Source organism: Polyergus mexicanus, unplaced genomic scaffold, assembly GCF_030449975.1.
Source record: "Polyergus mexicanus isolate NDT 795.1 unplaced genomic scaffold, iyPolMexi1.0 SCAF_12, whole genome shotgun sequence".
NCBI lineage: Eukaryota > Metazoa > Arthropoda > Insecta > Hymenoptera > Formicidae > Polyergus > Polyergus mexicanus.
The window spans coordinates 2,915,264-2,932,417 of record NW_027223332.1 but is presented as its reverse complement, the minus strand read 5'-3'; the positions used below and the strand labels follow the sequence as shown (position 1 = coordinate 2,932,417).

Genomic DNA, 17,154 nt, shown 5'->3' with positions numbered 1-17,154 from the left:
CTAAAAACAAAAATATTTCTTCTCATTGCATCTCGTGCTGTGAATATAATAATGTATGATTCACCAGACAGTTCTCTGCGTCCCGTAGCTGTCGTGAATTCTTATTAATGGAACAGCTCACCGGGGTGAGATCAAATAATGCAAATTAAATATTTCGTAAAAAAAAAAAAACTGAAAAAAAGATGCGTTCTAATAAATTTGAATTTTGCTTGCTGCTCAAACAATTAACCGCATTTCCAACATATGTTTTATGTTGACATCATTCACTATGTTACTTTATAAATATTTAATAATCTTTTCTAGAATATCTCGTCTATAATGCTAAGAATATACATGAATATTGTGTAGTATTTAAGCGATTTAAAGATCAATTAGCGATTAGAGATCTTATGGATTAAATTTTATGGCGTTTTGATTGCAAAAACTATACGTTCTTTTATACATATATGTAAAATATCCTGCTAATAGTGCGCGAACGCATAATTGTGCGCAGGGAACGCAATCATCTAAAGGTGGGTATACACTTAGCGAACAAACACCGAACGAACAGCGAATGCGAAACGTTTTGAACGTTTTTCTTTGATGTACCGCTTCATGAGGGAATCGAGCCGAATGTGAATCGAACGTTCTGTTCGCATTCGTTTTGCCGTATATATCTGCTGAATGATAATAACGAACGTTTGCATTCGCTGTTCGTTCGCTAAGTGTATACCCACCTTAATGCGACGCATTGCTTGGATCACGACCTGCTGCGATATACAATAGTAACTATGTCATTATTATCCTCGAGTAAAAGAAAAAGTGCAACTGTTTTAAATGATGTTTCTCGATTTATGTCCGGTATGCCCAGTATCGGAAAGTTGTCGAGTTGCCGAGTTGCGAGGCGATTAATTAGTCTACGCAGAAGGGGTTAATTAGAGAAAGCGCTATTGAGAACGCGAGAAGAGAACGACGAGAGACGTATCTGGTTAGTCTAGCGAAAGGGAAGATAAGCAAGAGACAATAAAAAGGCGTAGAATTACGATTAATGTCGAATGTTGATGATTAAAAAATCATAAAAAGTATTGAAAATAACAAAAAGAAAAAAAAACAAATTGTTCATTGCATAAAATTGCTGTTTTTGCTTTCTTATAGAGGAAGCTTTGTTCTCGCGACGAAGTTCTTTTTCGTGTTTTTGACGTCAATGTGTTCAGAATGCAGGGTTGGGAAGTAACGCGTTACTTGTAACGCCGTTACCGTTACAGTTACTTTTTTTCGGTAACTGTAACGGTAATGGCGTTACAAATTTTATTTGTAACGGAAAAAGTAACTTCGTTACATTTTTCGGTAACGAGTAACGAATTTAACAGTTACTTTTATCGTTACTTTTTTCAAATTTTTTGATTTATTTAAGATATTATTCTTGCTATTGTGCGTGATAAAATTTTTATCTTAACCGTAAAGCCGTAAGCAAATCGACCAATTAGCATTCTTATTATGTTGTAAAAATGCTTGAATGTGATTGATCAACTTATGGCTCTTGCAGACCAGTGCGATGACGCGACGCGCGATATCCAATGAGAGCTTTATCTTTTCGGAAAAGCAGAGCTCTCATTTACTACCAGTTCTAAGTACCTTGCAACGAAAATTAGAAAATCTCAATAAATCTGACCTTATAGATTGCCATTCATTAGTTGAAGCTATTCAGCAAGGTTTAAATAAAAGGTAACTTATTAATTTGATTAATACATATGTTATTTAATTTTAAATAAGGATTTAATTGAAAAATATTATTTTATTTTAAACTATTGATTCAAAAGTATTAATTTCAATAAAACAAACAATGTCGCTTAATTTACTATATTTGATTTTAGATTTCTTACGATATTTGAAACAAAAGAATTAATAATAGCAGCATGTTTACATCCAAAATTTAAGTTAAACTGGTTAACCGGAGAAAAAAGAAAACGTGCTGAAAATTACTTGGAGGATTTATTGGGAATCCGATCAACTGAAAATTCTCCAAAAGCTGGAAAATCTGACGATCACGATGATTTTTTCATTTTTGAGCAAAAAACGGTGCAAAATGAATCTGAACAAGAAGAATTGCAACGGTTTTTAAAATCAAATAATTGTAATATAGAAATGTTAAACGACTATCCAAAACTTAAAAAACTTTTTATTAAATATAATACAACTCTACCAAGCAATGCATCTGTAGAAAGAATATTTAGCATCGGTGGCTCTGTATTAACACCACAAAGAAGGCATTTAAATGATGATACTATGGAGCAACAAATTTTATTAAAAATTAATAAAGAATTTCGATAAAATTTAATCATTTATTTTGTAATAAACCTTGAATGAAATCTTGCTTACAATTTTTTAAAAGTTTTTCTTATGCAAAATAATTTATTAGTTTGTATTGTAAAAAAGTAACGGAAATTGTAACGACTCGTTACTTTTTAGTAACTGTAACGGTAACGAGTTACTTTTTAAAATTGGTAACGAGTAACGGTAACGAGTTACTTTTTAGAAAAAATAACGGTAACGGTAACGAGTTATTTTTATAAAGTAACTTTCCCAACCCTGTCAGAATGTCCCAAAACATCGAAAAATCACATTCCTAACGAATATCTATGCATATATGTATATATGCATGTATGTATGTGTGTACGCAATATATTGTACAATCTCTAACTTTCGCAATTTTTGACATATCGGGCTACATTTTTTTTAGATGGATAGATGGAGTATCATTAAAGGATAGTTGGTATTGAATTTGGTGAGAATCGATGAAAAGATTCATTTTTTATAAAATTTTTAATTTTTTGATAAATGTCTGTACACGTTGTAACTTTTGCGAATTTTGAGATAGATTAAATTTTTTTTACACGGATAAAATATTATCAAAGGATGGTTGCTACTGAATTTGCTTTAGTATTGATGAAAGGAAATTCATTTTTTATAAAATTTTGAACTTTTTGAGAAATGTCAGCTCCATTCTTTTAAACTCTTTATCAATGTTTCTTATAATAAAGTTAATTAAGTGTTTCTTAAATAAGTTTTTATATTTCTGAAAACGTATAATCTATAAGGTAAATCTATCTAGGTATAATCTATAACAAATATATGTATAAAAATAAAAAAGTGTGTAAATTAGAAAATAGCATATTGTTTCTTTATCTTTTTATTTCGCTCACGAAGCTTCCTCTATGAGGAAGGGAAAATTGAAAAATTCGCATGCTTAAAGGAGTTTAAGCTTTGTGAGACAAAATGATGAGGAAGCAATGTGCAAATTTTTAATTTGCACAATTCAGCTTGTTTCTTATTATTAAACTTGCCGAAATTAATATCTTGAGATCTATTTTACTCTAGACTTGAAATTTACAATTGCACAAGAATATAAAAAAATTACATGAGTTTGCTAATAAATTATTCACGGTAAATGACTATCATATCTTTTTCTTATTTCATCTTATAATCATCTATTAATCTAATTCCTATACAGCACAGAACATTGCAGCAATATTGCAGCAACATTGCAACATTGCCGCAATGTTGCTACAATGTTGCAATATTGTTGCAATGTTGCTGCAATGTTCTGTGCTGTATGGGTTATGAATCTAATAACACTTTTTATAATCGATCATTTTAATGTACATTGAAACACTTTTGTTGAATAAATATATCAATCTAACGCAAAGTGAGAGATAGTCAATTCTTAAGTTTCTGAGACTATTGAAGATGTAGACCTTTTTTACGGGATAATAAAAGAACTTTCTTTTTGAGGGATCGTAATCGTTCGATCAATGCGTTAATCCAAAGTCCATCTGTACATCCCCGCCACGACGAAACTCGCGATGAAGTCGCGGTATCGTGGAATTCCACACATCGCTGCTTACTGTATATAAATACTTGAAGGACCGTTTCGAAGTTCAGTCAAAACGTACGTATTAGCACGGACTCTCGGATTCCTCTCGCTTCAACTTTACTTCAAACCAAGTTCTCCGAAAGTTGGCTGTGCCTATCTTCAAAATATTCATAACAGTTTCGTTTAAAAGGCAAATTGAAATGGAAAGGGAAATGGGTAGGTTCGATTTTTTTTATGTAACGCGTATCTGTCATATTCCGAGGTCACTTTGTGATTCGATAAAGTGCCTCGATGTGAAAAAAAAAATGTGCAATATAAAAAATGGTTTGTTGAATTCAGTGAAATTTTTTAGATATTCGTGATGTATTGTAAAGTCGCACAAAAATTATGTGACACTTATTGAAAAAATGCAATACAAGAGATCTGTTTTCAACAGAGTGTTCTTCTGAAAAGCTAAAACGCAATAAATTTTTAGCACGCGTGAAAAAAGTTTATTAAAAAGTTTCAATGAAAAAATCAGATATTGACCTTTTCAAAATCATAGAAAAATTAAAAAGCTGCTGAAGACGCATTTGGAAATTTTGTTAAATGTTTTGCTATATATTTGCTAGTATTTCATTAAATGACATTTATAAATGAATGAAAATATAAAAAGTTATTGCATTTAATAAATATCTCAAATCTTAGAAAAAAATAACATATAGATTTGATTAATTCTTGCGATAAGAATTCGAATTGACAAGATTCAATTAAATATTCCGTTTTTTTTTTTCCACAAAATATGCAATGTGGACATATAAATCAATGGATAATTATTCAATATACATCAAATAATAAATAAATCATTGCTAAAAAGTGTGAATTTAATTTTTCGTACTTTCTCTTTTTTTAATAAATTCCACATTTAATTTCATATAAATAATAATAAACATAAATGCAATATAATTTTAAACATAAATCAATATCATCATAATATGTTATGATTTTTTCAATGTAAAATGAATTTTCTTCTCCGTTTATTCAGCAAATTTTATATTACAGAATCAAATCCGAGATCGTTCCGCCGACGTTCATCAGCATCCGAAAGGGCAAAGGAAATAGAAGCAATTAATTGCATCGTTTCTGGAAAAAATATTCTAATAACTGGCGGTGCAGCAGGATTGGGTCACGCTTTTCTCAATCATTTTTTAAAGCACGGAGCAAATGTAAGCTTAACGATTAAAATAATAACTATAAATTACATAAAAAGTAAATAAAATTGTGCCTATAAATATACATGCAAAAATAGTTTCATATATAAATAATTCTATGAAAAAATTTATAATATATATATATATATATGTGAAATCTCTCTCATATATATAATCTGTTATTTAAATAAGATTTAAACTTTTCGTTATAAATATGTATATCTATTTATAAATTAGAACAATTAATATTATTCTGTATAAATTATAAAAAATGATCTTTTATCACATTTAACGATAAATATAAAATATATTCCTTTTCTTCTACTTATAAATCTATAAAATGACATTGCGAGAAAGGTTCTCTCTCTCTCTCTCTCTTTTCTATATATATATATATATATATATAATAAAGTATCGATATCAACGACGGTGTTATAATTTTTTACTCGTATTTGTTACAGAAAATAATTATATTGGACATCGATATTGAAGCCGGCAAACGTATTGCACTCGGTATCGAAAAATCTTGCGGCGAAAAAAAAGTGTATTTTATACACGCCGACGTATCTAATCATAAGCAAATGATTGGTAAGTATGAAGCAATATTCCAAAATCACATACAGATGTTTATTCAACATTATAATCGCTCAACCTCCCATCGAGTATCATTATCTTATTTTGGGTTTACCATATCAATTTGTAGACGCTTTCGAAGAAGCATCTTTGTTGTTGGAAAGCATTGACATCGTGATAAACAACGCCGGAGTTTTGGACGAACGAAGATGGGAAAAGGAAATCGCGGTGAATATTGTAAGTATGAAAATTAATAACAATCTATTGATTTATTAGTAATTTATTAATGTCATTAATGATAATTTTTTAATTTTATCATTTCCTTACCCTGTGTGCTCTTACGATATTTTTCTAAGACCTTGAATACCTTATATTTTTACATATTTCAATCAGCTCTTCGAGATTGTTGCTGTGAAATGATTTTGTAAGCACATTGCGCATAAGCAAATATAAAAAAAAAAAAATTAGAAAGTAAACGTTATTAATAAGAATAATAATAAAAATCGAAGAATGTCTTAATATAAATTTAAATCCTAATATAATAATATATTGGTCTCATTATAGGGTGGCATGATCAGCACTGCGATGTTAGCTATGAAATACATGAGTAGAGACACGGGTGGTCACGGTGGTGTCTTGGTGAATGTGAGCCAACACACGGATATTCGAAACACGGCTCAGCTTCCGGTTTATATAGCCACCAAACACGCCGTTATTGGTTTATCGGAATCTCTTTCGGTAATTATATATATAAATAATTAAACACGGTTATAAGTGTTTCGATTATTTAAGCAAGTACTATGTAAATTGTAAATGGTTATTTGTATAAAATTTCTCTCTGACAAATTTATGCTACCATATGTTAGAATGTTCTTTTAAATTATAAGAAATATCGAAGTCTTCAATTTTCATCATTCACGAATTTTCCGTTATGCCTCTTGACAGGATCCTTGTTATTACGAGAAGACTGGTGTTACCGTGATAACTTTGTGTCCAGGACTGACGGAAACCGCCCTGACAGTAGATAGCCCCAACAAACTACTCTCCAGAGTCATGAAGGCGGATTTCGTCAAAAATCTTGAACAATTCTCGATACAGACGTAAGTCGTACCATTGCCATTGTCTTTACAATCAACATGATAGATGAATCAGCCAGATAAGAATACCGGATTTATATTCGCTGCGTAATTATTTTAATCGCAAATAAATTATTTACAAGTATTCTTCTCTAAGCTCCCGCGATTTCCGAGACCTGAGATTCCTCGCATAATGTGAAGCTGTAGCTTTTTAAAATACAACTCGCGTTTAGCTTGTAAATCCGATCCTGTAGTGAAACGTTACATTTTTCTCCTTCGGTGGTTACGTGTAATCACTAACTCGGGAGATAAATTTCTCGATGTTTTGCTATTTAATCGTGTTATTTTTACAGACCTTATGTAGTCGCGCAGGGTCTAATGACGATATTGAGAATCGGCGAATCCGGCAGTATTTGGGTCATCGAGAACGGCAGAGCGCCTTACGAGATTTACGTGCCGAATCCGCAAACACTACGCCGTTATTACAAGAATAACTTTTCACACGTCGACATTAAGGTCGTGAAAGGTCGCACGATAAGGGAAGTCTGCGACAACAGTAGAACAGGCCTAATGAGCTGCGCCTGAACGCACGCTGATAATTAAACAAGGGTTCGACCGTAATCTCTCTCGCTCTACTCAGTGAAAATCTCGCTGAAAATCTTTTCGCCCAACGTCTACGTGGCAGATGCGTTGTCAATCGAAGAGACTTCGTATAAAGACATTTTACGTATATAACCGAAAGCGTGAAAGGGACGAAACGCAGTTTTAACGCGAAGAATCGTGATATTCCGCAAAAAATCTGTTCTTTCGCGATTATATCACATATCCTTCGTAGATTATTTTTTCTATTAACAAGTTCTACGCACATTTTCTGCCATCTGGCTGAACTCGTATGCTGGTCCATATATCATAAGTACTTCATAATTTTCTAACATATTGCATACGTATCTGAATTTATTATTTTAATCGAAACTTTCGATTGTATGTAGATATTTTTGTAATAAAAAATTTATAATAAATGATTTAAAAAAATGATGTATCGATATATAGAAATGAGAACTTAAAATCTTATGCAAATTTCATAGATTTACATCAACATTTTTACACTTAATTCCTTGATTCCTTAACTCTCGCCGTAAACTCCCAAATTCATTATAAATAGAGAGAATGATATGAAAATTTCGGTTACGGTGATGCTAAAAATTTGATAGTTTCCATATGCACGTTAGTACAATTCCCTTATGCGACAATCACTTTCGAGCGATTTAAATTCACCATTTAAAAACAAAACATAGGACAGAAATAGAAAGACATAATTGCCCCCGGTATGTTCGAATCACGATAAACTAACGTGACCTGTTAATCTACGGAAGAACGATAATAAATCACTGTAGTTAGTATTCGCTTATCAAGGATTTAAAAAAAGAAAAAAAAAATTGATGTAGCGCGTGGAAGACGCAATTTTTTACACACATTCTAATCACATCGTGTATAATACGCAGCGCATTTCAGTAGCATCAAGCACACGATAGCCTTGTATTTAACATACATTAGGGTCCTATATATTAAAGACGTTACATAATTCTATTTACATCCAAGTACATCTCTTTTTTGGAAACTGCACAACACTTATCTGTTACATCCCAAATCGCTCATTTAAATTTAATCCAAATTCGTGAAATTCTCACGTTTGCATTCATCGAAGAGGAAGCACAAGAGAAGGATCTGCATGAATAATTTACAGTAATATTTTCTCGACATTACAATTTCGTGAGGAAACAAGAAATTGTTTTATTTTACATTCAAGTATTATGGAAAAAAGTGCGTAGGAGATTGGAAATGACACGACGACGTGTTATTTCATCATTTCAATATTATTCAGCATCGGGAATCACAATATATCCGCTGTACAAAACAAAAATTCATTCTCGCGTATATTATATTTTATTTCTTTCATATGCACGAGGCATGAAACTTAAAAGTTAAATTTTCTCACCACTGTATTTTCTATTCGCGTATTTCGTTTTATATTTCCTATGATTCGTTTTATTTTACTCTGCGTTTCCTCTGATAGCTTATTGGAGATTTGCTTATCAGTTATATCAATTTCAAGTTATGTGTGTATGTGGGTGTATGATTATGTATGTATTTATATAATATCTGTATGAGTTGGACTCCATATGAGCCATAGAAAAATAATAGTCGCAAATAATATTCTTATTCTGTTTCTTCCACGTCTTATATTTTTAAGGACATTATCATGCTTTTAGTCTTACTTGTATCGCCATTTAACACAATTCTACGCGTAGTATCGTCGTGTGTCGAAAAGGATTCTTCGAAAGCGTGAATAGTCAACTACAATCTAATTACAATTACAAAAATTATCTTTATGCAATCTTTGCCACGACTCATTTTTACACTTAACGCATACAAATCCAGTTCATCGTTTATGTATACCGAAAATTGTTCTTGTTTCAAGACTAGAATGCTTGAATAATGTATAAAAAGTAAATCAATTATGATTTTACTTGAATATACATGTATGATCATTATTTAACATAAATAATTATTTAAATACGTTGTTTTTCCTCCACATATATGTATATTGAATATAAGTGATCCAATTCTTCTTAAATATGTATATTATCAGAATACGAGAGAAAAAAAGAGATACACGTATATAATTGGCAAAATATAATATTAATTTAAGATATAAGTATAAATAATGTGTGCACCTTTGAGAAACATTGATTTTAATAGGCATTATAAATTATAAATTTAATATAATTTATCGTTGATTATATATAATGTAGGTTTAGAGTTCCATTTAATGAAAATACTCAATATATTCGAAAGCAATCGAGGAATCCTTAGTTTAGGACACTATGACAATAATGTAACATGATTTAGAACTTAGCTACTTACAACAATACGACTGACGCTTACAACTTTCATAATTCTAGACGCAGATCTTACAAAGAAAGAATAAACAGACCGCAAGCTTCCAATTTAATAATACAAAAATTATATATAAACTGATTTTCTCTCATTTTCCCACTTATTATATATTCATCTATCTTAATAAAATTATATGTTTACATGAATTCCATGTTAAGCATTTGAAGAATTCTGTCTGCGTATGCTCAAAAGAAAAAAAAGAAAAAACAAAACAAAATAAAAGGATATCTTTTTTCGCCAAATTTGCCTTGTACTATATATTTCACAGTATTTCTATTCTCGACAAATGCAATTAGATACAATCGATTTTTACATACTTTGATGAGAAAGTACTTTTATGCATGTCTGTTACCATCCACTTCCGATATACGGATACAAACCAGCTATTCCATAACGACTAATATCATCAAGTCACCATCATCATAAAGCCATTCCATAATTATTTATAGTCAAGTCTTGAGAAAACCGGACTGAAGAATGATCACGATCGAATTGTACAATTTTTCTTAGCTACAAACTAATTTGTTTAAAGTGTAGCTTCAGATTAAGAATTTTATCAATACACACATACTTCTAATTAAATAAAACTTATGACTATTTCCCTTCCCATATAATTTCCTTCCTTAAATGCTCTTACATTTGAATCCACAAATAAGTATCAATGTAAAAAAGAAGGGTAAGGAACAACATCCTAGTTGTAATTGACTTTACTTCCCTGACGAAAATGTATTTTTTTTTTCTTGACGCCAACTCATCGTGATCATTGTCGACTAAGCGATAAGAAAATTTGTCTCTAAAAGTACCTTCTTCGATCTCGTCGCAAAATATCGATGCAAAGAGTCATATGCGCCAGAAACGTCCATATGTGCGATTCTTGTCATCTAACTCCACACGTAACCACCGGTTCGGCGCTTGCAAGAAAAAAAAAAGCGCGCTTCCTTATACAATATAATCTACAATTACGCCGGCCGCGTGTATTTTCTGTTATTCGATTGCCAAATTCTAATCCAAATCAGTCCGTAACGGTAGACCACATATCGTAAAAATCTTAATCTATAGTTCAATACTTATATATAGCAGCGCATCGCTCATACTCCGCGGCATATTACTTATACTCTTTTACGCCGTACCGGTGACAAATTACATTCTTCCTTTATATTTAAATAACGTTCGTCTGCGATTGAGAGGCAGACTGTTCGTTGGTCGCGCGATTTTGACTCACCGTATTATTCTGTAGTTGGTTAGGAGGCTTTCGATTACCGCCCCTGCTACCTCGATAGCCACCTCGGAAACCGGGGTTGCCACCACCGCTGCCTCTGTACATGTTTCCCATTCCGCGAGTGAAATAACCACGGCCGCGGAATCCTCCGCGTCTCGTGGAAGCTACGCCAAACGTTTCCGAATTCAGCTTTCGTTCCGTTCTCCAATCCGTGCGTTGGAATCGCCTAAAAAGAATTCATGTAAAATATTTCATAAAATTATTAGTGAAGAAATAATTTAAAAAATCCAATGTACAACAGTCGTTTCGTTTTATAAAAGAATTAATTTTGAAGTTGAGAAAATTAAATTTGGATTAAAATAAACTTAGGGATACTTGGATTCAAATACTCTTAACAAATTTTTTACAATCTATTTTTATAAATCTTTAAACAAGTATACGCGTGTGTTAATATGCTGTTGTATTAATTTGTTTTCGATTGTACAGTAATTACATCCACTGGACATTCTTAACAACATACCCTTTACTCCTTTCGACAGCTTCACAACTAATATTATCAAAGAATGATTTCGATTTATCATAGTGAACAATCTCTGGTTCTTCCTCAGGTTCACCTTCACCCGCGCCTGTTTCATTCCCACTGTCGTCTTTTTTCTCATTGTCAGTGCCATCGATCTTCGTCTTTGCCAATTGCGATCTGAAATATATAAAAAAACGATATATTTTATTATATCATTAAAAGTAATTTTATAATACATTGTTAATGCGAAGCGTAAGCAATTCATATATTATGTACGATTGCTTTAAATTCGCATTGATTTACTTTTGCATGGTATCCACATTGGTCATTTCAATGATTACTTGAAATGAATCCGGCACGTAACCATGCGAAATCAACATCATCAATGAGCATTTTTAGTCTTACCTCAACTCTTCGAATTCAGTGTTGGCTTGCTCGAAATCATAATCATTGTCAAATTTGAGTGTATTCTTAGGCTTGGCACCAGCGTTGCCTGCTTGAATCGTACGAAAATTACCGCGTCCTCTACCTCCTCCTCTACCTCTCATGTTGCCCCGATTCATCCAACCACCTTGGGGATGACCGCGGTTACCCCGACCACCTTGGCCATGACCTTGGTTATGGCCATCGTGCTTCATCATGTCCCTCTTTGCATCGTTATATTGAGACATGCCCATATTACCTTTAGCACCTCCATGACTACACATACAAAAAATTTTCTATTAAAATTCTGTGGTTTTAAATCTGTTTATCAAATAATATTAAAAATAACAGTAATAAATATGTGTATATATAAAATCGTTTTCTAATTTGTGATTAGAAAATCCAGCATTAAACAATAAAGATAAAATATAAAAAGTTATAAATGTGATCATATTTCTAATATCAATTCTAAACAAATAAAACTCTTACTCTTAAAAGTAATCTTTTATCGTTTCACACAAAAACAATTAATTCTTAAGTAAAAATTACGAAAATACCTATCGTGGTCTCGACGAGGCGGTTGGACGGTCCTGATATTAGACTTGTCATTCATTTTTGCAATGTTATTACTCTGCTGCTTCGATTGCTGTTCATGTCCTACCTGAATACCTTGATCCATAGTTGGACTTTTCCTTGTGAGTAGAGATGAAGTAGGAGTGGTAGAACGAGAACCACCACTGATGAGATCCAATACACCTGTCATTTTAAAATAAATGTATCAAGTAATGTATATTTTTACTAATGTAAGAGAGCAATCATAGCAGATCTCAAAGATGTAAGCATTCCTAATTCAACACAAAACTTTAGTATACGAAAATAAAGACAAACCTTTCATTCCCAATTTTAAATAAAAAGATATATAAGTCTATAAATGTTTCACATATATGATGTAAAAGAGATCTCTCGAGGATTTTTTAACAATTATTGTTGTTCATTGTTACTGTTCTTGCTATTTTGTTTTTGGTTATGATATAAGCTCAAATGGAATAAAATTTAAAAATGCATATGCAAAAAATTTCATGCATTGATCTTGAAAATGTAAGAATTGAATTACAATATGCACGCTTTGAATAGCCAATGTGAAAAATATTTTTTTTAATTTATCAAAATATTGAGATTTTAAAATACAGAAATTATATCATGCGTAAAAGTGCAAAGCAATATTTACTTTGTGTATTAATTAACAATGTGAAATGTATGTATAAAGAATAGATGGGTGCAAAAAGTATGAAGCTTGCAGAATATTAGAAATAATAGCGTGTAAGAGCTTTTATCAATAGAATAGATAATTTAATTTCATTGTTATAAAGTTAATCATAGGTATAAAAAGATGCTGTTAAAATACTATCATGTATATTCCCATATATTTTATGCCAGTTTTTGATAGAACAAAGTTTAATAGAAAAAAATTTTACAAGCATTACCAAAGCAGGAGCAGCAAGAAGCATGCCAGTAAGGCAAGGGGTATTTCATAGCAAAAACAGTTTACCATCTTCCAGAGATTGATCTTTTGGTAATGGGTCGATATTGGCCGTTGGCAGTGAGTTTGGGATAGAGATGGCATTGGGTTCAGCAGAGCCCAAGCTCAACTCACTTTGCTGTTTATTAATTGTTCCGCGAGGATCTCTAGCTGCAGTCTGCATTCCCATTACCGGACCCATAGCTCCCATACCCATGCCATAGGGGGCTCCATATTGGCCACCCATTGGGCCCATCTGGCCCATCATCGGATGACCATAACTTGGCTGCGGTTGATATGATTGTTGACCTATAGATGGCTGCACTGTCATCTACAAACAAAATACATTAATGTGTATAATATAATTAATTTCACTTTTTTTAGTATTGTGTTTGGGTCAAATTTAAGAGTTTCTAAGTGAAAAACATGAAAATTTGATAAAATAATTACCTGCACAATAGCTGGATCATTGGGAATAGAACTAACATTATTGACAACTCGAATGTCTTTGATGTCAGATCCACGAAATAGGATGTACTCGTACACTTGATTTTGTGGTGCCACAGGAAGTTGAGTTTCTCGATCCTCAGTACCAAAGGAGCGCACTAAAAGGCAATTAGTAATTCATTTCAAGTTTTTGCTTTGATTGAAAAAAACATTGCTACAATTTCTTGTTTCATATTAATATTGAATGGGTTATATATTACATAGAGATATATCTCTAAGTTATTTTAAAGTAATTAAAATAGGGCTTTTTCATTTAAAACATAATATTTACAAATTTAAAATAACAGAATGTATCCAATACCTAGAAATTATATCATACTAATAGCATTATTACTTATATTGTTATAAATTTATTGTACAATCTTTGTTTAATACTTATTTTATTTAACATAAAGTAGCATTGACAAAAGAGAGAAATTTTATGTTCTTCTTTATATAACTCATATAACATACAGAAATCAATATACATATATATATATATATATATATATATATATATATATATATATATATAAATTCAATATAATAGATTCCAAAGAATAATATTTGTTCCTTAGATTCAAGATACTCCAAAGTCATTTGTTATGTACATGGATTTAATGGGACAAGAGGATCAAGGGCATATAAACATTCTGAAGAAAGAGACAAACATTCTGTATATATATATATAAGCGTTACACATACCAAATTCAAATTTATATCAGGATCAATAACATACTAATAGATAAACTATTTAAAAATAATATTAAAGCAACATAAAAAAATTGTATCCAAAAAGTTTGCTATGTTAAATTTTTAAATTTGCTAAACTTACTATCTATCAGATAATAAATTAAATAACACAGCAAGTTAGATAGATAATTAAAAATTATCTATCTGAATAACTTAATACTAACCATCGCGATATAAAAATTGCAACAGATTTAAAATGGTTTTCGGCGATTGCCGAGTTAATTATAACCGTGATATATATATATATTGCAAATTGATCTTTAACGGTCATCTCGATGATTATTCGATACTTGTGAAGTTTGCAGATTGCCGAATATGCAGATTAAATTACGATGCTTACGAGGCCGAAGGATAGATTTAACGAAAGGGCTATGCATGACGAGGGAAACTTTCGAGAATCGAAACAGCGTGTCCTCCAGCAAACGTCCGTTACGTGAAGGGATCGGGTCACCGTGACCCCGATTGTTTTGTGGCGTGATATGTCTGCCGGATAAATCGCCGAGTACCGGCAACGCTTCGCGAATCGAGCCCTTTTGTTCGCAAAAGTCGATGACATGACGTACGACAAAGGAATCGTAAATATCGATAGGGCGAGATGAACGAGTATTGTCACTGTTAATCAACACGCTTCACGGCGGTTTCGACGAAAGTTCTCTTCGGCAAAGATCGAAACCGGCTCGCGATCTGGCAGAGTTCAGAGGCGGGAGTCACGAGAAGATGTGACCTCTGTGTTTATCCGCGAAAACATGAGACAAATTGTACGGAAGTTAATTACACGATATAATGTGTATAATTAAAATCGATGAAATTATATCGGTCGCGTGGCTCTCTTATGTAAAACGAGAAACGAATCGAGGATATTAATCTCTCGATGGCGTTGGTCGGCGGGGATCGTGCATGGTGGATGCGGCGCGGCCGGGACTCCATCTTGGATTCTTGTCGATGCTACTCACCGTTAGCCAGGGCGATCGTGCACTCCTGCGGATCGACGGTGAACAGTCGGCCCTCATAGCGAATATCTGCCTTCGAGATCAAGCTGATCTTCGAGCCCAGCTCTGGCATACCACCGCTCATCTTGGCTCTATCTCCGTCGCGCACTGATCGATGTGATTTAACGGGATTCACGACACCATCTGACGAGAACTCCCAGCTGACAGCAAGAATCGACGGCGGACTACCCGAAGAGCGCCAACAGCGCGCGGCGCATGCGCGACGCAGTTCCCTCCCACCCCAAGCCGGCCGTTGACATTCGAGAGAATCTTCAAACGGCGATTTTACGCCAATATCAATCGGGACCAATCAGAGCGAAGAAATCTTCGCCTCAATTGGTCGATTAAAAGTTTTCAGGCTTGTAGTTCTTAAAGTGCCTTTACATGGCAGCGTTAAGGTGCCTTTACATGACAGCATCGAGCGTCGAACGTCGAGTGTTAAGCGTCTGCGCAGAATATTGTTGCCTAGAATTATATTTATCTCGTTTATTTTATTATATAACAGATATGGTGTGTGTGTGTGTGTGTGTGTGTGTGCGTTATTATTATTAATCAAAAATATATTATAAAACGTTACTACTCTGGCAGTGTAAATTAAACTAAAATAAAAATCCAAATGCGGTAAGAGATTTTGGATGGTTGGAATATTCAAATAAATAAGACACAAAAAGGGATTCGCGAATGACAAAATGATACAGTTTGAAAAACTGTTGTTAAAAGCAGGAAATGATTTAAAGGAGCAGTATGTTATAAACATATAGAAAAAAAAAATTATGAAAATTACATTCCTTAATTCTTGATTAGATTCTAATATTCTGCTAGGGAATAGTAACGTTTTATATATATTTTTTGTTTAATAATAATATCTATTGTGTATAATGTAAATTAATATAAATTTTCAGTATTAATCCCATACAGCACCGCAAGATTGCAATATCATTGCAGCAACATTTTTCTGCAAGATTGCAACATTGCAGAAACATTGCGAAATGTTGCTGCAACGTTGTTATGATATTACAGCAACAGTAAAATGTCCGCCTACAGAAATATTGCAATATAATATTGTAGCAAAACACAGCAATATAATATATATGCAATAATGCTTTATGTGTATTTATCGATATAATATCCTTAACATATGAAAAAAATAATAAGAAAATAGGCCTATAAGAGTCAGGATCTAGCGTGTATATAGATTTTCTGTATTATAATAATAACGAAATTATAAAATGTAAATTTTTCAATACACATTCGACTTCCTTCAGTGACAGAGAATATCTAAGAGAAATAAGAAAAAACTCAATTTGCAACTGCGTAAATTCACAATTTCTTTGTATCCGAAATATTCAGATATCCGGATGCAAAAAGATTGTGGTGAATTTACGCATACAACAAGTTTTTTCACATCTCTCTTGTCTTTATATAATCTCAAAATTTATTTATTAAAATCTGAAGTATCTTGCATATTAGAAAATTATTATCAAATTTTTGATTTTATATAAGAATGGAAACTATTAAAAGAATTCTTAGTCCAATGTCTGAGCCCCTGTATTAGGGTCATATCATACGACTTAAATTAACAAAAATAGTTATTA

At 32.4% G+C, this 17,154-nt stretch overlaps 2 protein-coding genes across 3 annotated transcripts; one reads left to right on the top strand and one right to left on the bottom strand.

Moving 5' to 3' along the window:
• Positions 1 to 3,934: 3,934 nt before the first annotated feature.
• LOC138938102 (15-hydroxyprostaglandin dehydrogenase [NAD(+)]) lies at positions 3,935 to 7,419 on the top strand. The gene is made up of 7 exons (XM_070304854.1): positions 3,935 to 4,069; positions 4,895 to 5,058; positions 5,505 to 5,631; positions 5,747 to 5,853; positions 6,181 to 6,354; positions 6,562 to 6,716; positions 7,046 to 7,419. Exons 1-7 carry the CDS (start codon positions 4,054 to 4,056, stop codon positions 7,275 to 7,277), a joined length of 975 nt encoding a protein of 324 aa, XP_070160955.1. The 5' UTR covers positions 3,935 to 4,053; the 3' UTR covers positions 7,278 to 7,419.
• On the bottom strand, positions 5,898 to 15,752 carry Tral (trailer hitch). Of its 2 annotated transcripts, none has more exons than XM_070304853.1 (7): positions 15,524 to 15,752; positions 13,782 to 13,936; positions 13,362 to 13,662; positions 12,370 to 12,568; positions 11,795 to 12,088; positions 11,390 to 11,566; positions 5,898 to 11,095 (listed from the first exon to the last, which is right to left on the bottom strand). In XM_070304853.1, exons 1-7 carry the CDS (start codon positions 15,642 to 15,644, stop codon positions 10,810 to 10,812), a joined length of 1,533 nt encoding a protein of 510 aa, XP_070160954.1. In that variant the 5' UTR covers positions 15,645 to 15,752; the 3' UTR covers positions 5,898 to 10,809. The 2 variants fall into 2 exon arrangements, with proteins under 2 accessions (XP_070160954.1, XP_070160953.1); XM_070304852.1 differs by having other exon boundaries at positions 13,467 to 13,662; positions 15,524 to 15,731.
• Between the last annotated feature and the right edge of the window lie 1,402 nt (positions 15,753 to 17,154).